At 42.6% G+C, this 26,176-nt stretch overlaps 1 protein-coding gene across 1 annotated transcript in view; it reads right to left on the minus strand.

The window, feature by feature from the left end:
- Positions 1-26,176, minus strand: part of il1rapl2 (interleukin 1 receptor accessory protein-like 2) — a gene marked incomplete at both ends in the record, with an annotated part of 446,015 nt that overhangs the window by 182,791 nt on the left and 237,048 nt on the right. The window contains 2 exon segments of the mRNA XM_080415310.1: positions 3,731-3,834; positions 7,026-7,195. Of these exon segments, the coding sequence (XP_080271436.1) occupies positions 3,731-3,834; positions 7,026-7,195 (274 nt within the window).

Here is a 26,176-nt window from a genome sequence, read left to right on the forward strand (position 1 = left end):
TGGAAGAAAAGGCTCGGAAACATCATTTCTTCCCCACAGCAAACTGAACTGCTCAGGCAGGAGGTAAAGATTTGTCAAACGACGACTCTAAAGCACCTCAAACATGGCCGCCAAGTACAGATGATGTAAATGCATCTTGGGAGGAAATAACATGCAGTTAATCTGCTTTATTTTTTTCAGTGCATATCACAATTCATATTCACCAAATACATATTATGTCAAACAATACAAAAAGACACACATAACCATGATTCAAGTAAAAGAAGAACACTTAAAGAGGTGGTGCCATGTTTTTGCACTTTTTCTGTTTTTCATGTGTCTATGAGGTTGATAGAACTTCATTAAGCCCCCCGGTGGTGTTTTTATGGTGTTTTATGTCTTCTCTGACTATTTGGAGTTTCTTCCTGGAGGCTGAAACCTTGAGGGTCAAAAGTGCCAATAGAGAAACAGCTCTTTAGTGACGTCACAAAGCCATACCCTCCCCCTCATTATCATAACACAACAGGTGTGGGCATGAGGAGGAGGAGGGACTAGGACAGGTGGGTGGTGCTAAGGTGGTGGAGGAGGTGCTAAGGTGAGAAGCAGGTATACTTAATGAACTGGTGGGTGTGTCTACATAAAAACAACATTTTAACACTTACTGTACACTTTTTTTTTGTTGAAAAAAATAATCCTTACATAATAATAATACCTTATGATCAAGTTTTAGGGTTGAAAAATATCATGGCACTCCATCTTTAAGCCCTTTTTTCACTATATTTGAATATTAAAAAGACGAATTGTGACGAATGTGTGTGTGTGTGTGTGTGTGTGTGTGTGTGTGTGTGTGTGTGTGTGTGTGTGTGTGTGTGTGTGTGTGTGTGTGTGTGTGTGTGTCTCACGTATTTCGAGAACCGCTCCGACCGATCGACTTCAAACTCGGCATGCGTATCGCCGAGGACCCGACGGCGTGATGCACCGAGTTGGAAGTTGGTTGGATCTGCGGTTGTCCCAAAAACGTAGATATATCCACAAATCCACAAAAATGGAGAACCCTGATGTCATACACTGGACTCCAGGACACAGATAACTCCACACAGACAGATGGGTTCAAACTGACAACGGGTATAGCATAACCGGAGGGGAACGCGTTCCCAACGGGCGTTGTTCCCGACTCCGGTTGAAATGTGGAGACAAGGTTTCTGCCCGACGACAACAACAAAATACTCATGCTGTACGACCTCAAAAACGTGTACAACTGTCAGTACTGCACATATGGGAGAAAACACCCCATCATGTGTTCCTTTATGACTGCCTGCCTGAGTGTATACTCTATGAAACCACATGATATCATTTATATGACAACAAAAACTAAATGCGTGGAAATGCTCAATATGTTGTCAGCTGTGAGGACAGGAGACTCTACGGGTGTGAGTGGTGGTGGAGGAGTGTGTGTGTGCATGTAAACAGTGTGTATGTCTCCCCTGGCCCTCATGTATTATAATAGCATGGAGCTGATAGCTCCACGCTTCAACGCTGTGTGTGTGTGTGTGTGTGTGTGTGTGTGTGTGTGTGTGTGTGTGTGTGTGTGTGTGTGTGTGTGTGTGTGTGTGTGTGTGTGTGTGTGTGTGTGTGTGTGTGTGTGTTAATACGACACCCTGCGTCAATGACAGAGACCAAGCTCTAATTAGGCTGTCACGCCGAGAGAAGGAGAGAGAGAGAGAGAGAGAGAGATGAGAGAGAGAGAGAGAGAGAGAGAGAGAGAGAGAGAGAGAGAGAGATGAGAGTCAGCTGAGAGACGAGGTGAGAGAGAGACAAGGCAGAAGGGGCAGAGAGAGATTGTACAGACATCATGAGACAGAGAGAGAGAGAGAGAACGAGAGAGAGTGTGAGTGTGAGTGTGAGTGTGAGTGTGTGCGTGCGTGCGTGCGTGCGTGCGTGCGTGCGTGCGTGCGTGCGTGCGTGCGTGCGTGCGTGCGTGCGTGCGTGCGTGCGTGCGTGCGTGCGTGCGTGCGTGCGTGCGTGCGTGCGTGCGTGCGTGCGTGCGTGCGTGCGTGCGTGCGTGCGTGCGAACGAGAGAGAGAGAGAGAGAGAGAGAGAGAGAGAGAGAGAGAGAGAGAGAGAGAGAGAGAGAGAGAGAGAGAGAGAGAGAGGGAGAGGCCTTATTAGGGAGGAAAGGTGTCAGACTGGTGGCAGGAAACAGAGGAGGAGGCAGAGGCAGGAGAAGAGGAGAAGAAAGGGTGAGGCGGCCTGACGAGGGAAGGAAGGAAGGAAGGGAGGGAGAGAGAGAGGGAACGGGAGGTGGAGGAGTGAAAGAGAGGGGGGGCAGAGGTAGAGGATGGGAGGAGGAGGAGAAGGAGGAGGAGAAGGAGAAGGAAAGGGGGCTTGAGAGATTTGGAAGAGCCACGGGGGGGGGGACGGGGGGGAAGAGGGAGGGGGAGAGGCTAAGGGCGAAAGGAGGGAGCAGTTGTGAGCTTGTAGATCGACTATTTTCAAATAGCGTAGGTAGCCTATAAAATAGGGCTAAAGTGGTTAATGTATGTCTTCTGCAAAGTAACTAGTAACTAAAGTTTTCCAATAATTGTACTGGAGTAAAAGTACAATATTTGCCTCTGAGATGTAGTGGAGTAGAAGTAAAAGTAAAAGGCAAATGGAAATACTCCAGTAAAGTAAAAGTACCTCAAAATTGTGCTTAAGTACAGTACCTGAGTAAATGTACTTAGCTACATTACACCACTGTATAGCTGTCCCTGCGGTGGTATTAATGAACACACACATCACAGAGAGAACACTAGCTTCATTACAGTCAGAACTGTCTGCAATGCACTGAGAGCAGTGTGTTTTAATGAGGCGTGCTTTAATTGTGCAGCCATGGGCGCTTTGCTGGATGAACAGGGTTGATTACATTATTCACCTGGGTTTTTGCAGAGAGACACACTGGCACAAGTGCACGCACACACGCACGCACACACACACACACACACACACACACACACACACACACACGCATAACAAACAACCAAACAAAACAAAAAAACACAGGACGGAGGCCAACTTTTGTGGCCCAGTACTGTTGCCAAGAACCATATTTTAGATAGATCAATTTACTGACCTGGCTATCTTCCTACGAACACACACACAGACACACACACACACACACACACACACACACACACACAGACACACACACACACACACACACACACACACACACACACACACACACGCACGCACGCAATGCGTGTAAAGTACACAAGTACTGTGCTTAAGTACGATGTTGAGGTATTTTTTTTCTTTGCTGGAGTACTTCCAATTTTCTGTACTTTTACTTCTACTCCGCTACATCTCAGAGGCAAATATTGTACTTTTACTCCACTACAATTATTTGAAAATTTTAGTTACTAGTTACTGTGTAGATTTGGATTATTACTACAAAACATACATTAACCACTTCAGCCCTACTGTATATACTGTACATTTCAGCCATTTGAAAATAGCCGATCTACAGAGCTCACAATGCGTCGCGATGCAACGCATTGTGAGCTGGTAGATCTGCTATTCTACTACTCTACTACTGTATCAAAAAGTATTTTGATACCAATACTTTTGTACTTTTACTCAAGTCAATTTTTAATTCCGGACTTTTACTTATAACAGAGTATTTCTACATTGCAGCATTGATACTTTTACTTAAGTAAAAAAAAATGGAGTACTTTTTCCACCACTGATGCAAACACGCAGTCACACTGACCTCAGAACGCAGGTGTAGAATCCGTTGTCCTCGAGTTCGGCGGATCTGAACCAGATTGAGTCGTCCTCTTTGCTCAGCCTGTGTCCAGAGAAGATGATGGGCTCCTGCAGGGTGGACACAAGATGAACAATGCAACAGACATGACAATCTGACCACTTCACACTTTTCCTGATCTTTCCCTGTGAAGTATTTGTCTCCCCCTTTGTCGTGCCTGATTTGCCAGGTGTGTGAAAGGGCCAATTCGCAACTGCACAGCGGCTCTCAAACTTTTACATTTCAGGGACTCCCTTAACTCTGAGAGTATACAAATGGAACCAAATGGACCCTTAAGAGACGAATACAGCTACAGTATGTAGCTGCTATGTAAGAAACACTGTGTGTGCGTGCGTGCGAGTTTATGAAAGAGTGCGAGAAAGGGGCAGACAGACAGAGAGAGAGAGCGAGAGTCTAAACATGAAAAGGTGAAGAAAGGACAATCCAAAAAGAAAGTATGACAGACAGGCAGATGGGGAGAGAGAGAGAGAGAGAGAGAGAGAGAGAGAGAGAGAGAGAGAGAGAGAGAGAGAGAGAGAGAGAGAGAGAGAGATTTATAAAATGAAAGGTTAATACGTATCCTCAGGTTAATACATTTAAATCTAATGACACGATTCTCTGGACTTTGCATACAGACTTTCTGTGTGGGTGCTTCCTAATGTGTATTGCATACGGTACAAATATATACAATATATGAAATGTAAGTGTAGAGGCCTTTTGCCAACTTTATACCTCTACCTGGCGAGGGTTAGTCCGAGGGTTAGTGGAAAAAGTTCCAAAATAGCCTCGCAATGATAACTAAAGATGCGTTCAAAAACATTATACCTCCCAGCTCTCACCAAACATTTCACCATTGTTCCCAAAATCCATGTAAGGTCACCTAAAACAAGATGCACCATTTCCTGTCTATGAGTGAGCCTTTCAAAATAAAATGCACAAATACAACTAATTATTTGAATAATTTATGGCTTCTTGGATCACATTAGTCTGCTTGATTTGATTTGATTTGATTTATTTGCACAACATTGTTGTATACATTTACAGGACATGTTAGTTATTTCCGAGGGAAACATTATGTGATAGTTGTTGTGCCGGTGAGGTAAGAAACCCTGGGGGGCTTATGTGAGAACCTCACCGTTTACATTACATATAATAAGAATATTTAATATTAAAAACAAAGACAAACAGAAAAAAACAAAAACAAAAAACAAAAACAAAATATAAAAAGTATATACATATACCTATGATAAAGGGTATAAGACATCTGATAAAAAATAAAAGTACAAGACTGAGCAGAAGAGACAGAACAAAACAAAACAAAAGCAAAAAGTATTGAACAAAGCAAAACAATTATGCTGTTACATATTTATGTGAATATCAGGATGAAATGATTTGGAAGCTGGTCTAGTTTTCCATTTGGGTATTTAACTTACTTATTAGGCTTCTTTTGTAGGTAGGTAGGGAGGATGTGGTAGCCACCAAACTGAAATGGGCGTTCCATAGTGAAACCCCTTTGTACTTGATGGTGAACTGCCCCCTATTGGTGGTATACAGCGGGACGTGCAGTTGGTTTGCTTGCCTAGTGGGATATGGGTGAAAGCTAGAATTTGGCTGGAAATACAATTTGAAATGATCTGGGAGGTGGGTGTATTGGTATTTAGTTTTATATACGAATAGACATGTTTGGAGTATATTTATATTAAAGATTGTTAGTATATTGAGTGTTGAAAAAAGGGGTGAGGAGGGCTCCCGTGGATTAGAATTTGTGGCTAATCTGACAAACCTTTTTTGTAGTATAAATAATTTATGGAGACAAGAAGGATAGGTACTAGCCCATACAATATTACAGTAGGTTAGGTAAGGATATATTAGGCTGTAGTAAAGGGTTTTTAGACAGGCTCTGTTTAAGAATGGGCTGATTTTTCTAATAATCCCCACTGATTTTGAGACCTTTTTTGTTACCTGGTCGATGTGTTCTTTCCAGCTGTATTTTTCATCTATCATTATTCCCAAAAATGGGGTGGAGGCTACTCTGCTTATTTCAATACCATCAATACTAAGCTTAGCTTCCTCAGGGTTGAATGTCTTCCTACCAGGAAATATTATAAATTTAGTTTTTTTTAATGTTTACAATAACATCAGTGTCATTTGGCCATCGATGACAATATGGATTGTGTCATCAGTAGCTCTCAAAGATAAATTTGACCCAAACTAGTCAAAAAAGTGTTTTTATTAAAATAATTATATATAAATTGTAAACTTAAAGGGCAAGACCACTTTGATAGGTTTGGGTTGTGTAGTTACCTTGCCATGATGTAAATCCAAAGGTGGACACGAAATCTAAAATAATTGCTCCATTGATTAGAAATTGATTATTCAAAATTTGCTCCTCATTGACTTATATTGTACGGTAAAACAGCTCTCAAAGTCACTCTTTCAGCACGTAAACAAACGCAAAATGTTTAATCCAGACAATATAGAACATCACAAAACCCAGCACTGTTTGTTGTTTTAATAAAATTGTTAACGAAATTTTTATTTAAAAAAACTGTACTGGGTTTGGTGATGTTCTGTATTGTCTGAATCAGCTTTGTTTGTGTTTGTTTATGTGCTAAAAGAGTGACTTTGAGAGCTGTTTTACCGTTCAATGTAAGTCAATGAGGAGCAAATTTTGAATAATTCTAATCAATGGAGCAATTATTTCTTGTCCACCTTTGGAGTTACATCATGGCAAGGTAACTACACAACACAAACCTCTACCAGGTTCAATAAAAAAAAAAAATACAATTACTTGTGACCTATAATTTTGGGTCCATTATCCAAAAATGGTCCCGACCCACTGTTTGGGAAACACTGGACTGTACATGAATCTCATAATTACGTCAGGTCTTCGGCTAAACAAACTTGACTATGTTAAATAAGGGGCGGCAGTGGCTCAGGGGTAGAGTGGCCGGATGGCAACCGTGAGGTTACCAGTTCGATCCCGGGCTCCCCCACAGTTAGTGTTGAAGTGTCCTTGAGCAAGACGCTGAACCCCTAATTGCTCCCGATGAGCAGGTTTTCTCCGCCGTGAACGTGTGTGTGAATGTAATGCTATAGGGATCTATGTAAAGCGATTTGGATAAAAGCGCCATATATAAATGCACCATTTACCTACCATTTAAATGTATATAAAACATCGGACTTAAATCTGAATAATGATGATTACTGTGGCATTGTTCCCAGTGCAGCTGCGTTACACAAACAACAACAACTCAAATACCTCCGAGTCGCCTTTGTTCTTGTACCAGATGAGGCGGAGCTTGGCGTTGGTGGCCATGCTGTAGTTGGTGCGGATGTAGCTGTAGAACAACGCACACTTCACCCGCACCGGCTCTCCGGCCAGGACCCGGTACCTCTTCAGGTCCACCGACCAGTCTATGCAGCCGTCCACTGGAAGGGAAGACACACACACACACACACACACACACACACACACACACACACACACACACACACACGTATTTTAACCCTTTTCGCCATTCCATGTCACAGAAGTAGCAAAAATAGCACTGTGTGAAAAAATGGGTTGCAAATATCATGGGATAAAAATGTAAGAAGTAAAGAAATGTCTGTTTCTCAAATTCTACTATACTTCTGGGGAGACTTGGTACTCACAAGTATAGTAATACACACACACACACACACACACACACACAAACATCATGCCATAAACACGAACGGCTTTATCATGTGTTGCAAACAAAACCCAGGGTGTTCATTTAACCCTGAGCGAGTGAGAAATGTACCCGTAAAAGGGCCAATTAACTTTTTTTTGACTGACAGAGAGAGAGAGAGAGAGAGAGAGAGAGAGAGAGAGAGAGAGAGAGAGAGAGAGAGAGAGAGAGAGAGAGAGAGAGAGAGAGAGAGAGAGGCAGACAGAGAGAGTGAGTGAGGAGTCTAAACATGAAAAGGTAAAGAAAGGACAATCCAAAAAAAAATAATGAAAGACAGACAGACGGGTAAAGAGAGAGAGAGATTTAGAAAATTAAAGGTTAATACGTTGTGCCATTGTTAAAGCCCTCCAGATCTTTTTTCCACTGGGGAAAGGCAGAGAGAGAGAGAGAGAGAGAGAGAGAGAGAGAGAGAGGCAGAGCAAACGAGAAACAGCAGAATGAAGAGAGCGATGGCTAAAGGCAGACTTAGATGGAGAAAGAGTGTAATCAGAGTAGGGGATAAGAGCAGTGGCGTGAAGTGACTAAGTACATAATCAAGTACTGTACTCAAGTAAAAGTTTGAGGTTTTTTATACTTTACTTGAGTATTTCCAATTTTCAGCACGTTTAGTTCTACTCCACTGCATCTCACAGAGAAATATTGAACTTCTACTTCTACTTCTACAATTATTTGAAAACTTTAGCTATAGTTACTTTGAAGATTTTGATTATCATCACAAAACATTATAACCACTTCAGCCCTAGGCTATTTGAAAATAGCAGATCTACAAGCTCACAATGCGTTGCATCGTGACACATTGTGAGCTTGTAGATCTGTGAGCTTGTAGATCGGATATTTTAAAAATCTTTTTTGAACTCCTGAAGAGGAACATTCAGCATAATGAGTACTTTTACTTTTTGTACTTTAAGTATTATTTTGATGCCAATACCTTTGTACTTTTACTCAGGTACATTTTGAATTCAGGACTTTTACTTGTAACAGAGCATTTCTACACTGTGGTATTGGTACTTTTACTTAAGTAAAAAAAACTGGGTGTACTTCTTCCACCGCTGGATAGGAGAGAGAGAGAAGAGAGAGGGAGGGAGAGAGAGAGAAAGAAAGAAGAGATGAAATGTTGGGTTGAGGTGAGGTGAGGTCACCTGGAACGGAAGAGAACACACATCTAAAACCACTTAAGACCAAACAGCCGATCTACAAGCTCACGATGGGTCACGTTGTGTATCAGGGAATCAGAACCCTCAAAGGTTCAGCACAGGGTGGAAGCTCAGGTGAAGTTTATTGAAAACAAACACTGAAATCTGAACAAAAACAATTCAAACGGCCAGGAGATCTGACAAAAATCAACAAACAAAACAAACAGAAAGTAACTAAGTACATTTACTCAAGTACTGTACTTGAGTACAATTTTGAGGTACTTTTACTTTACTGGAGTATTTCCAATTGTCTATATTTTGACTTACTCCGCCTCATCTCAGAGGCAAATAATGTACTTTTGCTCCATTACAATTATTTGAAAACTTTAGTTACTAGTTACTTTGCAGATTGATTACGTTATAAAACACACAGTCACCACTTTAGCCGAAAATAGCCGAAAATAGCCGATCTACAAGCTCACAACACGTCGTGATGTGTTGTGAGCTTGTAGATCTGCTATTTTCAAACATTTTAGTACTTTTACTTTTGGTAGGCTACTTTAAGTACATTTTGATACTTTTGAACTTTTATAGGTACATTTTTAATTCCAGACTTTTACTTGTAACCGAGCACTTCTACATTGCAGTATTGATACTTTTAATTAAGTAAAACATTTGAGTACTTTTTCCCACCACTGCTCTCTCTCGCCTCCCTTCCTCTCCTCTCTACTCTCTCTCTCTCTCGTTCTCTCTCTCTCTGTCTGTTAGCATCACCCCCCCCCCCTATTCTTTCCTGACCCCTGTCTGGCCCCCTGAAGCAATGACTCCAGAGGATTTTTAACACGGGGTCCCTCCGGGGCCAGACGGCTTGTCACATCGCCTCCAGTATAACGCCTCCACACTGCTGTCAGGAGTTATATTTTCTGTCTGATGCGGGTGAACTCTGAGAACAAACACTTTATTTCCTGCTTATCCCATGAAGACCTGAAGCCCATTCTACAAATGCCATCTAAATCCCAACAGTATTCTGAAAAAAAAAACGTATGTTTCTATATCAGTGGTGCTCAAACTTTTTCATGTCAAGGACCCCCCAAAATGATATGTATTTGACCACCGACCCCCCCCCATCTCAAAATATTTAGTTCCAGGGACCCCCCAGAAGCAAAGATTTGAATTAAAAATGTTCGTTTTAAAATAATATATTCAAAGATTTGCACACATTTTCGCGATTTAAAAAAAAAATAGCAGATCTACAAGCGTATAGCGCGGCACTCGGTGCCGCGCTATGCGCTTGTATATCTGCTATTTTTGAATAGCCCAACGTGTAAAATAATGCTTTTTTAGCTCAAATCAAAACAATGACACAGATGCGTTCCAGGTCTTAAAGGGTTATTGTCCGTTGCGCGTTGGTTGAGCCGCGGCGCTATAGAGCCATGAAGGTCACTACCTCAATACCGCTGTATACGGTAAGTAACACAGATAGATCCACTCTGACACTTTGGAATGAGTGCAGGCACAGAGACAGTGTGAGGTGGGGATAAAAGCAGGGTTTTGAGTTTCATTTGACCCAATGCACTGTTAGTCATCGTGCATGTGGACAACAGTGGTTCTCAAACTTTTTCATTTCAAGGAGCCCCAATATGATATGTATTTGGCCGCGGACCCCCCCCCCCATCTCAAAATGTTTTGTTCCAGGGACCCCTGCAGAAGCAAAGATTTGAGTTACAAATATTCGCTTTAAAACAAATTATTCAAAGATTTGCACACATTTTCACAATTATTTCAAAAATAGCACTCGGTGCCGCGCTATGAGCTTGAATATCTGCTATTTTTGAATAGCCAAAGTATAAAATATGGATAAAGGGGTGGGGTACCCCCCCCCCCCCCCAGGACCCCTGGGGGTCCCCGGACCTCACTTTGAGAACCAATGGTTTACACAATGCTCACAAACACATTAGCCTTGTGGGTAACATTTTACCAGTGATGGAAGCGCTCACACGTCTTACTTAAGTAAAAGTATCAATACTGCAATGTGGAAATACTCTGTTACAAGTAGAAGTCTGGTATTCAAAATGCACTTGAGTAAAATAACAAAAGTATCGGCATCAAAAAAGTAACCAAAAGTAAAAGTACTCATTGTGCGTTGTGAGCGTGCAGATCTGCCATTTTCAAAGCATTTTTGCAGTATTGATATTTTTACTTAAGTAAAGAATTTGAGTATACTTTTTCCACCACTGCATATAAGTGAAGGCCACAGCAGGGCACTTTTCTAACCAGGGCTATATCCTATATCAGTGCTGCAGGACAGATAACAGGGGCATGCAGGGGTATATATACTTCCAGAGTCCAGACTACACTATAAGTCACTGTTAACATATTTACCACCGTCTTAAACGTGTCTGCCTGTAATTTGTGTTGAGCCCGGTGGCTAGCGCTGGATTTATCGGGCCGATCTACATGGATTTACAGAGCGGAATTTATCGCCCCACACTTAACCTGTTACCGCCCATAGATCTGCCTGTTATAACTTAAGTCACCGCCCGGTACGGGAGAGATTTAGTGCTGGATAGACACACTGTAGGGCACGCACACGCACACGCACACGCACACGCACACAAACAGACGCATGTGTGCACAGGTACATATGGCACCTGCACACGCACACACTTCTTGACGTCTACAGATGTAGTGCGTGTGCGGTACTCTCTCTCACTCACTCACTCTCTCACTCACTCACTCACTCACTCACTGACTGACTGTGGTGTAAGGTAACTAGGTACATGTACTCAAGTCCTTTAATTTAAGTACAATTTTGAGGTAATTTTACTTTACTGGAGTATTTGCAATTGTCTTTACTTTTACTTCTACTCCATTACATCTCAGAGACAAATATTGTACTTTTACTCCACTACAATTATTTGAAAACTTTAGCTACTATTTACTTTGTAGATTTTGATTATTATTACAAAACCTACATTAACCACTTCAGCCCTATTTAAACTTTGGCTTAAAAAAAAAAAAAGAGATCTACAAGCTCACATGCAACGCGTTGTGAGCTTGTAGATAGGCTATTTTCAAACATATTAGTACTTTTACTTTTGGTACTTTAAGTACATTTTGATACCAATACTTTTGTACTTTTACCCAAGTAAATTTTGAATTCCGGACCTTTACTTGTAACAGAGTACTTCTACATTGCAGTATCGATACTTTTACCTAAGTAAAACATTTGAGTGCTTTCTCCACCACTGACTGTTAGTGTGGTTCATGTTATCACTTTGAATGCACACAGTCCTCCTTTATTTCCTATAATATCATTATGAAAAATGCACATTACCTTTCCACATATTATGAGATCAGGTTGCATGAGTATGTGTGAATGTGAATGTGTGCGTGCATGTGTTTGTGGATGTTTGTGGGTGTGTGCGTGCATTTGTGTGCGTGCATTGTTGCGTACGTGTGTGTGTGTGTGTGTGTGTGTGTGTGTGTGTGTGTGTGTGTGTGTGTGTGTGTGTGTGTGTGTAATGAATGAATGGCCAGTGTTGTTTCTTTGTGGCAGCGAATTAATGAGTTTACACAAATTAGAGGTGCGAACACAACCCTTTAACACATTGGTGTGAACGCACAACACAACACAACAACACACGTAGGTACACAATCACATTAGTCTGCTCTGCTGGGCTAATGTCTTTTCCTTTAGACACACACACACACACAGTAGTGTTGAGGTCACATATTGCTAGGGGTCACAATGATAGAAAACCATATAATTCATTCATGGCTGCCTCCACACACACACACACACACACACACACACACACACACACACACACACACACACACACACACACACACACACACACACACACACACACACACACACACACAGACACACACAGACAGACACACACACACACACACACACATCAAGGTTACTGTGTGTGTGTGTGCGTGGCTGTCTCCATGATGACAGAATATTCAAATAAAGTAATGATAAATGACGTTAAATGATGTTTTTCAATTTGAAAACAGACTTGCCTTTAGACAACACAGAACGTACAGTGCATGTCTGCACACACACACGTGAACACACGCACAAATGTACATACACAGGCTCTCTCTTTGTCTCTCACTCTGTCTTTATCTCACTCACTCACTCACTCACACACACACGCACACGCACACGCACACACACACACACACACACACACACAGACATTCATGAACGTACGCACACACACATTCAAATGCAAAGGGACATAGGGACGTGTTGATGTCATCCTAAGAGGAGAAAGCACTGCAAAGCAGAATGCCTGCAACACTCCAGATTAAACAAACGTCTCAAGGTGCACGGCTCAACAATATCATGTGAACTGAGAAAACAGCCAGCAGCACACAATAAATGTCCTTTACACGTACCGGTAGTTTTATTCACGTCTCCAAGGACAGAGCAACGGACGAGTTTCAACCTAACAGATCTTTTAGGTTGAAACGCGTCCGTTGCTCTGTCCATGGAGAGGTAAATATGTGATAAGGGCATGTATTGTGTGCTGACTGTTTTTTCAGTAACGTGTTCATGTCCAAACACCAACAGAGAGCTCCCTTTCAAACCACAAAATTGGGAGTCTAAATGGACACGTCGGGTTACAACCCTGAGCCACATGTTCAAAGACCAACGAGATAACACAAAAAAAGGGTCCTGGGGACTTGTTTCCATTTTGGTCCTATGTATTCAATTCATCAACATACTGTAGCATAAACAATGTACATAATAGTATGTTTGTTCTGCTTCACGACAGACCAAACATGGGTCGTGAGTACGGCGCTTGTAGGTCGGCTCTTTCTGCTATTCATTGCTTCGAGTTTGTCATCCTCCTCCAGCCCATCCTCCTCCTCCATTCTCGCTCTTCTTCCATCCGTCTCTATTTCTCTAGGAATCCAGGGGGGGATGGCGACGGAGCAGAGACGACCGACCGCTCCCCGAGCAGAGCAACGACGCAAAGATGGCCGTCAGCTCCCGAGACTACACCCCCACCCTGAGTCTCACCCTACCCTGGGTTCCTCATCCTGTTCCACATTCATCTCATTATGTTTCAATACATTGTTAAACCTAAGTAGAGGTGTGGTCTCTTACTAGTGAAACAGTCGAGGACTTCAAATATCTCGGGGCCTGGACTGCTTCAACGGAACAGGACCTGAAGGTCCGGAGGGAACTTGCCTGGAATGCCTTGCACGGGATGAGGAGAGTCACTCTCCACTCTCCACTTTCCACACTCTCCGAGAGTGTGGAAAGTGGAGAGTGACATGGGAGAAGACCTCAACATGTGGCTGTTCGTATAGCTACCTGCTACAGTGTAGTCAGTACTGCTGTATGGGGCTGAGACATGGACCCTCACAGTGGAGTCAGTACTGCTGTATGGGGCTGAGACATGGACCCTCACAGTGGAGTCAGTACTGCTGTATGAGGCTGAGACATGGACCCTCACAGTGGAGTCAGTACTGCTGTATGGGGCAGAGACATGGACCCTCACAGTGGAGTCAGTACTGCTGTATGAGGCTGAGACATGGACCCTCACAGTGGAGTCAGTACTGCTGTATGGGGCAGAGACATGGACCCTCACAGTGGAGTCAGTACTGCTGTATGAGGCTGAGACATGGACCCTCACAGTGGAGTCAGTACTGCTGTATGGGGCTGAGACATGGACCCTCACAGTGGAGTCAGTACTGCTGTATGGGGCTGAGACATGGATCCTCACAGTGGAGTCAGTACTGCTGTATGGGGCAGAGACATGGACCCTCACTGTGGAGTCAGTACTGCTGTATGGGGCAGAGACATGGACCCTCACAGCACAACAGGAAAGGGCCCTGGATGGAGTCTACACAAGAATGCTACGAATGGCACTAGGTGTCACACGTGGTCCGCTACGGGGACCTACCACGGGTACCCCACCCTACCAAAAAGTCAGAGAGAGAAGGATGAGGCTGGCAGGGCACTGCGTCAGGCACCCGAAACTAGAGGCCAAGAAAAATGTCACTATATGGGAGCCAACCCAGGGTAAAGCCAGGAAAGGCAAGAAGCACACCACCTACGATGCACTGCGAACTGCGACAGCTTTAGCTAACAACAGCGCAGAGCTCAAGACCCTGATGTTAGATAGGAGAGTGTGGAGGGCAGCGATTCAGGAGTCCCGAGTTGGTGTTGGATAGACCGCACTGTACATATGTACAAAGGAGATGGGAAAATTACATTTACCTCCCCTTGTGGTCTCCTGATAGATGTTTTTATTTTTTCAGGCCAATTAACCCATTAAGACCGGGAAGGTGTCTGTGTCATTTTAGATTTCTTTGGCGATTAAAAAATTGCGGATATACAAGCTCATAGCGCGGCACTCTGTGCCGCGCTATGAGCTTCTGGGGGGTTCTGGGGGGCTTCTGGGGGCTTCTGGGGGGTCCCTGGAACAACATATTTTGACATGGGGGTCCGCGGCCACATACATGTCATTTTGGGGGTCCTTGACATGAAAAAGTTTGAGAACCACTTATTATATTATGATTATAGCAACATACGTTTTTTTTTCAAAATGTTCATATTTTGTAGAATCCCCAGAAGCAGAGATTGGAGTTAAAAATGTTTGTCTTTAAAAATATCTATATTCAAAGATTTACAAAAAAAAATCACGACTATTTTCGAATAGCCCAAAGAAATCTAAAAACCACACGGTCTCCTCACGTATTAGAAGGACGATATCTGTCACCAGACCCAAGAATGGGTGTTTCGGATTAATCTAACATGGTTAAAATGCAGTTTGAAGTTACAATGGGTTTGTATAGGAAAGGGGGCGTGTCTGATAAAATGAATATCAAATATCTAAAAACTGTCTGGGGGGGCTCACAAAAAAAGCCTGAGTAGATGATAAAATTACCCAATTTTTTTAAGTTCAAAGGCATCAATTAACGGCCCTCCCGTTATAAGGGCGCGGACCAAATGGTTGAGAATGGTTGCTCTACATGCATGTAGCTGTATGAATGTGAAACGGGATGTTTTGAAAAAAAAAGAAAAGGAAAAGAAAAAAATAAGTTGTGCACTGCCCACTCAGCAAAAAAAAACGTCCTTTTGTGTATAAATTAAGGTTATAGCGAAGGCCAAGCTCAGCTCCTGTGGCGCTGCCTGGCGCGGACATCAAAGACAGACACAGTCTGCCAGGCTGGAGAGAGAGGAAGTCTAGAGGAAGAATAGAGTGATGGAGAGCAGTGCACGGGGATGAAAGATGAATAAAGAATCATAATAATAAACTGCTAAAATTGGGTTGAGGTTGCAGCGGGGGTTTGTGGGTCGGCCGTGAGGGCCTTGACTTCTCCCTCCCTCCCTGGCTGGCTGGCTCAGCCAACGCACTGATGCACGCACGCACGCACGCACGCACGCACACACACACACACACACACACACACACACACACACACACACACACACACACACACACAGGTGAAGAGCTTAAAGTAACAAAAGTAAAAGTACTAAAACGTTTGAAAATAGCAGATCTACAAGCTCACAACGCGTCGCATCGCGACGCGCTGTGAGCTTGTAGATCGGCTATTTTCAAATAGCCTAACACTGTCACTTTTGTCACTGATTCACTGATTGTAATGGACACATTAATTGTTTTCGGGCGGGAATCGGGATATACGATGAGGACATCGTCTCTGTCGGGTGGAAACCTCATATGTCCAAAACTGTTACTTTTCAGGATTGAAATTCAAAAACAGCAAAAGTAGCAGATGGACGAGCTCAAAACGCGTCGCTTCGCACCGCGTTTCGAGCTTGTGATGAAAAACCAAAACGTTAGAATATGGAGATAAGAGGTTTCTGCCCGGTGACAGCAACAAAATGCACACACACACACACACACACACACACACACACACACACACACACACACACACACACACACAGGTGAAGAGAGCAGAGAGGCAGAGAGTAAGTGAGAGATGGAGTGAAGGAGAAGTGGAGAAAATGACAAGCGGGCAGTTGTGTGGAAGGAAAGGAATGGAGGGATGGGGGGGGGGGGGTGGTGGAGGAGTGGCGGCAGAGAAAAAAAACAAATGCACCTGGGCTGTTAAAACCTCAGCCCTGCATCATCAGCTCCTGACCTTTTTCAACCCGAAAGAAAAATCATGTCTTCGAGCAGCATACTGGTGATCATTCACAACTATAAGTCTCACGGAAATCACACACACACACACACACACACACACACACACACACACACACACACACACACACACACACACACACACACACACACACACACACACACACACACACACACACACACACACACACACACACACACACACAGTGGCTCCCATACTACACTAAAAGTTGTTACTAAAAGTATAGCTACATTGAGGCTGCTTTGTACCTGTTGGTAATAATGTGGCTGAGGTCGTGACCTTTTTGTAATTTAATAAAACATCCAACCGGGTAAAAAGCTACTAATGGATGGAGATGGAGAATTCTCTTTTTTAATGTGGTGGACATCCTGCATTCAGAACTCATCTGTATAGTCACACATCAGCACTCATACATTCACACACTGCCTTGGCGTTTGTGTTTCTTTTGCTCCATATTTTCATTAGGTTCTCTACCTGAGGGCCAGGGCCCACTGGTGGCCCACGAGGGTATTGCAACCCGGGCCCACAAATAATTGTCAAAATACTAAGATTTAAATGACAATATAACATACCGTGTTAAGGGGTCATATGGGTGGGCCGCGAACACTTTCTAGACTTTCAAGTGGGCCCTGATCCAGTAAAGATTGAGAACCACTGTATTAGACCAATGACGTATTTGGGACTACGACTAAAGACCCCATGGCAAAAAAACTGCTTAAAGTAGGGAAAGAGAAAATAACGTTGACATAAATATGTCAATTACGACTGTGGTAACAGTCCGCGGGAGACGGTTTATCGTACCCAGGACGTCTGGGAAATGTTAGTGTTGTTTTGTATTTGTAGGGCCGTGTTACCACAGTCAAAAGTCAGCGTTGTCAGTCCCTGCATATGCCAAACATCATGTGCAATTTTAGAATGATTCTACCATCCCAAAGAGGAGAGAAAGAACATTTGAACGGCCACTTAACTCTATGTAAATGTCCCCATCTGTCCGATTGGTGGTTATGTCATTGTAGCACTATGGGTTCTGGCCAACACTGTTTTTGTAAGTGAAGCTTTTGTGCTTTATTGACCTGCGCACACGCGCACACGCACACGGTATATAGCCCAGCCTGAGTCTGCTGCCTGCTATGAATTTAGATCAAAGAACTTCATAACTTGTTTTATAATTGTTTTACTATTTAATATTCTCTCTCTCTCTCTCTCTCTCTCTCTCTCTCTCTCTCTCTCTCTCTCTCTCTCTCTCTCTCTCTCTCTCTCTCTCTCTCTCTCTCTCTCTCTCTCTCTCTCTCTCTCTCTCTCTCTCATTGACTGCATAAATGCAGGTTTAAATTGATTGGTCAACTCACTGAGGGCCAGTGGTGTAAAGTAACTAAGTACATTTACTCAAGTACTGTACTCACAAGTACAATTTTGAGGTATTTTTACTTTACTGGAGTACCTCCAATTTTCAATACTTTTACTTCTACTCCACTACATCTCAGAGGCAAATATTGTACTTTTACTCCACTACAATTATTTGAAAACTTTAGTTTACTAGTTACTTTGTAGATTTTGATTATCATTACAAAACATACATTGACCACTTCAGCCCTATGCATACTTGGGCTAATTGAAAATAGGCGATCTACAAGCTCAAAACGTGTCGCAAAGCGACGCATTGTGAGCATGTAGATCTGCTATTTTCAAAGCATGTTTATACATTTGGAAACTTGTGAAATGGGACATTCTGCAAAATGAGTACTTTTACTTTCAGTACTTAAGTATATTTTAATGCTAATACTTTTGTACTTTTACTCAAGTACATTTTGAATACCGGACTTTTACTTGTAACAGAGTATTTAATTGCAGCATTGATACTTTTACTTAAGTACAAAATGTGAGTACTTTTTCCACCACTGGTAAACTCACTGGGGGGGGGGGGGGGGATGGATGAGGGCTGGCACACAGGACAGATAGTGTCTTCATCCATTTTTATAGTAGGATACAGTGGTGGAAAGTACTTGTACTCAAATACTGTACTTAAAGACGGGGTGCCGTGATTTTCAGTGATCCCCCCCCCCTAAAACACAATCGTCAGGTATTATGGTTATACAAGGAGTAAGATTTTTTTCAAAAAAAGTGTACAGAAAGTGTTAAAATTATGTTTTTATGTGGACACGCCTCCAGTTCATTAAGTATACATGGTTCTCACCTTAGCACCTCCTCCACCACCCACCTGTCCTAGTCCCTCCTCCTCCTCATGCCCACACCTGTTGTGTTATGATAATGAGGGGGAGGGTATGTTTTTACTATGTCACTAAAGCGCTGTTTCTCTATTGGCACGTTTGACCCTCAAGGTTTCAGCCTCCAGGAAGAAACATCAAATAGTCAGAGAAGACATAAAACACCATAAAACCACCACCAGGGGCTTAATGAAGTTCTGTCAACCTCATAGACACATGAAAAACAGAAAAAGTGCAAAAACATGGCACCAGCTCTTTAACTCATTGGCCGCCATTATCGCGTTAATGCGATCTAATAAATAGCGCGCTTGGCCGCCAGGATCGCGTTAATGCGATCTATGGTCTTTATTGATCTTTATGCTCTGATCACGCTATTCTGTTATGAATCAGGCTAAGTTTCAGGTTCCACTTACTTCAACCACCACTGCATCCGGTTCCATGACTTGGGTTCCGTTTTCGGTTTTACATTTTTCCCCCCAGTCATTTTCGACCATAATAGGGAAACAAACGGTTTTTCACACGCTATGAAAAACGATCGGAGACCTCCCCTCCTATAATCTATGGTCTGGGTGACGAACAGTCATCCCCGTTGTGTATCACAAAGTAATTTTCGCCGATAACAGAATCTGAGACATTTCACTTCCGGTTCATGTGTTTCACTGTGTGAGTGGGTCTGGGAGGGGGCGAGTGTGTCAGCGAGCCGATCAAGCTTGGTATGTGCTGCTCTCTAGTGGTGGAACGATCAAAACGATTCAAGTGTCAAGCTAGACTTTCTATATGTGAATTAAATAACAAAATAACGAAACAAAAAAACACGAAAATCACTGGCAAGGGCTGCTATGAACGAGGTTTTAACTCTGGCAGTCAATGAGTTAAGTACAACTTGAGGTATTATTACTCTACTGGAGTATATGCACAATGTTTCTTTTGCTGTGGCCGTAAAAATTGTAATATATATATATATTTTATGGCCACAGATACATCCAGACTAATATATACAGAATATTATACTGTATATATTATTCTGGATGTATTAGTATATGGAGTGAGGTGTGAATGTGAAAGAGAGAGAGATGGAAAGATGAAAGAGAGAAAGAAAGAGAGAGGCCATGGCTGCTGTTTTCAAAATGCACGCACGCACGCGCACACACACACACACACACACACACACACACACACACACACACACAGAGGGGGGACCAAAGCAATCTGTTATGTGTGTGGTGTATGAATATGGTAATGTCAGCCAGGTTATGGCCTCCATTCACTGCTATAGAGATTACAGGAGTACTCTATCAGCATACGATGCTTGTAGGACACACACACACACACACACACACACACACACACACACACACACACACACACACACACACACACACACAGAGGAGGATTTGCACACATTCTCACATGCACACGTTCATTCAGTATGCATCACTGCCCACAAGGCCCACAAGCCTGCACCCAGACATACACACTTTCTCTATGGTCTCTGTCGAGTGGAAACCTCGTATGGAAGCCAAAACTGTTACTTTTCACGATTCTAATTCAAAGGCAGCAAAAGTAGCAGATCCGCGTTTCGAGCTTGCAGATCTGGCTACTGTTGATGCTTTTGTGCAGTGGTGAAAAAAGTACTCAGATATTTTACATAAGTAAAAGAACCAATACCACAATATAAAAATACTCTGTTACAAGTAAAAGTCCTGTGTTCAAAATGTTACTTGAGTAAAAGTACAAAAGTATTGGCATCAAAATATACTTAATGTACAAAAAGTAAAAATACTACAATTTTGAAAATAGCAGATAGCAACTCACAACGCGTTGTGAGCTTGTAGATCGGCTATTTTCAAATAGCCTGTGTATAAAATAGGGCTGAAGTGGTTAATGTATGCTTCATAACATCATAATTTATATCTGAAAAGTAACTAGTAACTAGGTTTTCAAATAATTGTAGTGGAGTAAAAGTACAATATTTGCCTCTGAGATGTAGTGGAGTAGAAGTAAAAGTGTTGGAAATTGGAAATACTCAAGTAAAGTACAAATACCTCAAAATTGTACTTTAAGTACAGTACTTAAGTAAATGTACTTAGTTACTTTCCACCATAGCTTTTGTGTGATGCTGTAGTATGATCAAATAGGGCGTTAATTTACACAAAGTATGTAAAATATGGAGATGAGAGGTTTCTGCCCGACAGCAACGATAGACAACGTGCAACGGTAGTGCTTACTCAGCTCTGGCAGTCTGACCGGCCTCTATAAAGCCCGATTCATGCTCGGTCGCAAGACGGTGTCGTGTGCGTAAAATAGCTGATCTACAAGCTCACAATGCGTTGCATCTTGACGCGTTGAGAGCTTGTAGATCTGCTATATAAAAAATGGAAATACAAACATTGCACATTTTGAAAACTATACTTTCACTTTGGTAGCTTAAGTTTATTGTGATGACAGTACTCTTGTACTTTTACTCAAGTCCAATGTTGAATCCAAGGAATGAATAATATATCATATATATTCCGTATTTCGAAATTTACTTAAGTTAAAGAAAAGAAAAGAATGCCTTTAACCTGCAATATCAGTGGTGAATTCCAGCAGTTCAATTCAGAACCATGGCCAGAGTCACAGCTAGTCTCAATGCTACAACATGAATTCAGAACCATGGCCAGAGTCACAGCTAGTCTCAATGCTACAAGATGAATTCAGAACCATGGCCAGAGTCACAGCTAGTCTCAATGCTACAACATGAATTCAGCACCATGGACAGAGTCACAGCTAGTCTCAATGTTACAACATGAATTCAGAACCATGGACAGAGTCACAGCTAGTCTCAATGCTACAACATGAATTCAGCACCATGGACAGAGTCACAGCTAGTCTCAATGTTACAACATGAATTCAGAACCATGGCCAGAGTCACAGCTAGTCTCAATGACACAACATGAATTCAGCACCATGGACAGAGTCACAGCTAGTCTCAATGCTACAACATGAATTCAGAACCATGGCCAGAGTCACAGCTAGTCTCAATGCTACAACATGAATTCAGAACCATGGCCAGAGTCACAGCTAGTCTCAATGCTACAACATGAATTCAGAACCATGGACAGAGTCACAGCTAGTCTCAATGCTACAACATGAATTCAGAACCATGGCAAGAGTCACAGCTAGTCTCAATGCTACAACATGAATTCAGAACCATGGACAGAGTCACAGCTAGTCTCAATGTTACAACATGAATTCAGAACCATGGACAGAGTCACAGCTAGTCTCAATGCTACAACATGAATTCAGAACCATGGACAGAGTCACAGCTAGTCTCAATGCTACAACATGAATTCAGCACCATGGTCAGAGTTTGTTTTTTGTATCATGCTTTGTGGTATGCATACAAAACAGTTTCAATTAATGAACACTCTATGCAAACTTCTGTGTTGTAATCATGTCACTGTATTGAGGTAGTTTACAGGTCTGACAAGTGGCAAATGACTCATCCATTGATATCAAGGGCAAGCCAGACCACTACATGAATAAATAGTTACACATTATGTGGGCCATCACATACAGACCCCCCCCCCCCCCCCCCCCCACCGCACACACACACACACACACACGCACGCACGCACACACACAGTTATGACAATGCTGAATAAATGGAATTGACCCCTATAACCTCCGTCTAATGCTAGCCAACACACTGAAATTCATCCCCTTACTCTCATATTATTCACTCTATCGTGCTCTCTCTCTCTCTCTCTACACACACACGCACGTGTGCGCGCGCACACACACACACACACACACACACACACACACACACACACACACACACACACACACACACACACACACACACACACACACACACACACACACACACACACACACACACACACACGATAAAGGACCTAATTCCCCTGCATGGAAATTAATTTAGTTGGACCATTTATCAGTTATTATCAGTATATGAGCTAGAAATGATGACATGATGAATCCACAGTGAAATGGCTGTGTCAACCTCACATCATGAATACCAATGGAGTCTATACACACTTCATATAAAACCATGATTTATTCATTAAAACCTACAGTACAGCACGGAGCCCAGAGCGCTAAAGGTGCATAGCGTTGCTGTCGGGCAGAAACCTCTTATCTCCATAATTCTAACTTTTTCGGGGTTATTCGTTAAATGGACGCCCTGCTTCATCACACTCACAGCGTCACACAAAGGCATGTATGAGGTTTCCCCCCCGACAGAGACGATGTCAGGAAACGTGGTGTTCAAAATTCGACACAGCACTAATGGATGTCCGTATTTCAATCAGCCGGCATCATGCAGTTACATTACGTTTTACACAGTAAGTTGGGTTAGTCACGGTTGCTGTGGGGGGGGGGGGGGGGGGTTGGAAGGGTACAGTGGGTGGCCACTAGTGACTTTGACCAGTTTCCCTTTCAAGACCTTTGCATCATGCATGACACACAAACAGAATGCGATGCGTTTTGTTGATATAACACGTTTTTTTTTTTCATATAGAGTCCTATATCCACAAATCCGTCACACACAAATTGTGTGTGACGCATTCTGTTGGTGTGACATGCATGATGCAAAGGTTTTGAAAGTGAAACCTCGTCAAAGTCACTAGTGGGCACCTACTGTAGATCCATAACCTCTGCTTTTAATGACGTGGGAGCCAAACCGCTCACCTCCTGAATACCAAACGGCCTCTCTACCCACTAAACAGTGGTGTAAAGTAACTAAGAACATTGACTCAAGTACTGTACTTAAGTCCATTTTTAGGTATTTGTACCTTACTGGGGTATTTCCAGTACTTTTACTTCTACTCCACTACATCTCAGAGGCAAATCTTATACTTTTACTCCACTACAGTTATTTGAAAACTTTAGTTACTAGTTACTTTGCAGATATACATTATTATATCATAAAACATACATTAACCACTTTAGCCCTATTTTATACCTCGGCTATTTGAAAATAGCAGATCTACAAGCTCACAACTCACAAGCGTTGTGAGCTTGTAGATCTGCTATTTTCAAACATTTTAGTAATTTCACTTTTGGTACATTAGTATATTTTGAAGCCAATACTTGTGTACTTTTACTCAAGTCACATTTTGAACACTTCTAACAGAGTATGTTTATAATATGGTATTGCTACTTTTACTTAAGTAATAAATGTGAGTACTTTTTTTCCACCACTGCTCTCTACCCACTAAACCAGTATCGTAGTTCTCAAACCTTTCTGTGCCAAGGACCCACAAATGGACATAGTGTATTTGGCCACACGGACCCCCCATCTGAAAAATAGCCAAGGTAACAGCTTTTTCTGGGGGACCCCCTGGCTCCTGATTCACAGTGAACAGCGAGGAGAGAGTATAGAAGCATGGCATGTTGGTCCCATTTACACAGTAACACAAACAAGTCACGTGACTTCTGCACTGGAACTATGACCATATGGTGGACACCCACACAGGACACACACCAGGGGGTCCCACAGGAAGCGGCCCCTCGGGCTGGAGAGATGTGTTTTACTGCATCATGATGACTCATCATGGCCATCACTCTGCTGATGTAAGGATTCTTGCATCCATCAGAGAGAGCAGTGATTGGTTGGTTGGTTGGTTGGTTCTCACCGTTTTCTTATCTTGTTCGTGGCTAATTGGCTAATATCCAGTTGGAACCGATGGCTCTTTCAACTGCATGTCCTCCCGGGGACGGACGGGTTCCGGCAATGATTATAGCTCAGCAATATAGACGGCAAATAGGTCAGAATCAGAATCAGTTTTTATTGTCACTTCCACAGTACACAAAGCATACAGGGGAGCAAAATACCGTTCTCCACATAGTGCTTTCACATTAAAACAATAGACACATTAAAAAGAGGCGAGGCCGTTAAAACATTTAAAAGGTTAAAAGAGCAGACAACATTGGTAATAAAATAAGTGCTGATGCATTCAAAGTGCAATATAGGTACGGTGCTATTTATCCCTAGGATGTTCATTTAGGGGGCAATATGTAGCGAGTGTTCAGGGTTCTGATGGTTTGGGGGAAGAAGCTGTTGGATAACCTGCTGGTGCTTCCCCCTAAGCTCTTGAACCGCCTACCAGATGGAAAGGAGTTCAAAGAGATGGTGGGAAGGGTGGGAGGAGTCAGACATTATTTTCATGGCCTTCCGACACATCTATCTGTGAATAAGTCAGATATGGGGGGGAGAGGGACACCTGTGGTGACGGCTTGGGACAGATTTGGCCAAACGGCTAAGGTTTGACGTCTCGGGGGACGTACCCGGGACAGCACATGTTGACTAGGGAGGGATGTGAGTTACGATTCTGTCCCTATCGGGATGTAACTCGAACGGCGCTGAAGCAACGTTTGGCAGGGTGACTCGCTCGCCAAGCGGCTCGCTCACCCTTTTACGTCTTGGGTTTTGAGACCCAAGAAGTCACTATAGCCGTTTTGGATACAGGCAGCAACAGTATAGTTGGTTTAAAACTAATAAGAGTGCCCTGCACAGGAGTGGTGTACAATGTCCCCTGAGCTGCTCTGATTGAATGACTTTAAGACTTGACTTCTGATCATTCTAATGGATAAACCAGGGATTTAATGGCTATTCTGTTTGGATTTGGGACGTGCTCCTCTGGTGGGGGGATTTTTTAAAGGACTTTGTTTTTTTAAACAATTGGGGCGTGAAAGAAAACAGGATAGTTGACTACATTGAATTGATTCATTACTTTTTGTCTATGTTTCTGCGTTATTTATCATAATGGAAAGTTGAAAGGCTATCTTTAAACAAGGATTTGGGTTGAGATTTTCAATATAATGTGTATTTGGCCACAACCTAATAGTAATTATAGATTATTCAAAAATGTTCATATCTTTTCAAGATTTTTCTATGTTTAAAAAAAGATAATTGCAGGTCTACAGACTATTTTTGAATAGGGTTAAAGTGATCAAACTGATTATGATGCTTTATTAACACATTTTGCTGGGGACCCGCCGGAAACCCTTCAAGGACCCCTGAGGGTCCACAGACCCCCACCTTGAGAACCACAGCAATAGAGTAGAGTCTACTTCACCAAAATGCAAGATCACCTTTCAACGGATCAGCACATGAATATAAGTTTGTATGATTGTCACATGAGTGTGATAAACCTT

Source organism: Gymnoscopelus braueri (assembly GCF_963280865.1).
Source record: "Gymnoscopelus braueri genome assembly, chromosome: 20".
NCBI classification, from domain to species: domain Eukaryota; kingdom Metazoa; phylum Chordata; class Actinopteri; order Myctophiformes; family Myctophidae; genus Gymnoscopelus; species Gymnoscopelus braueri.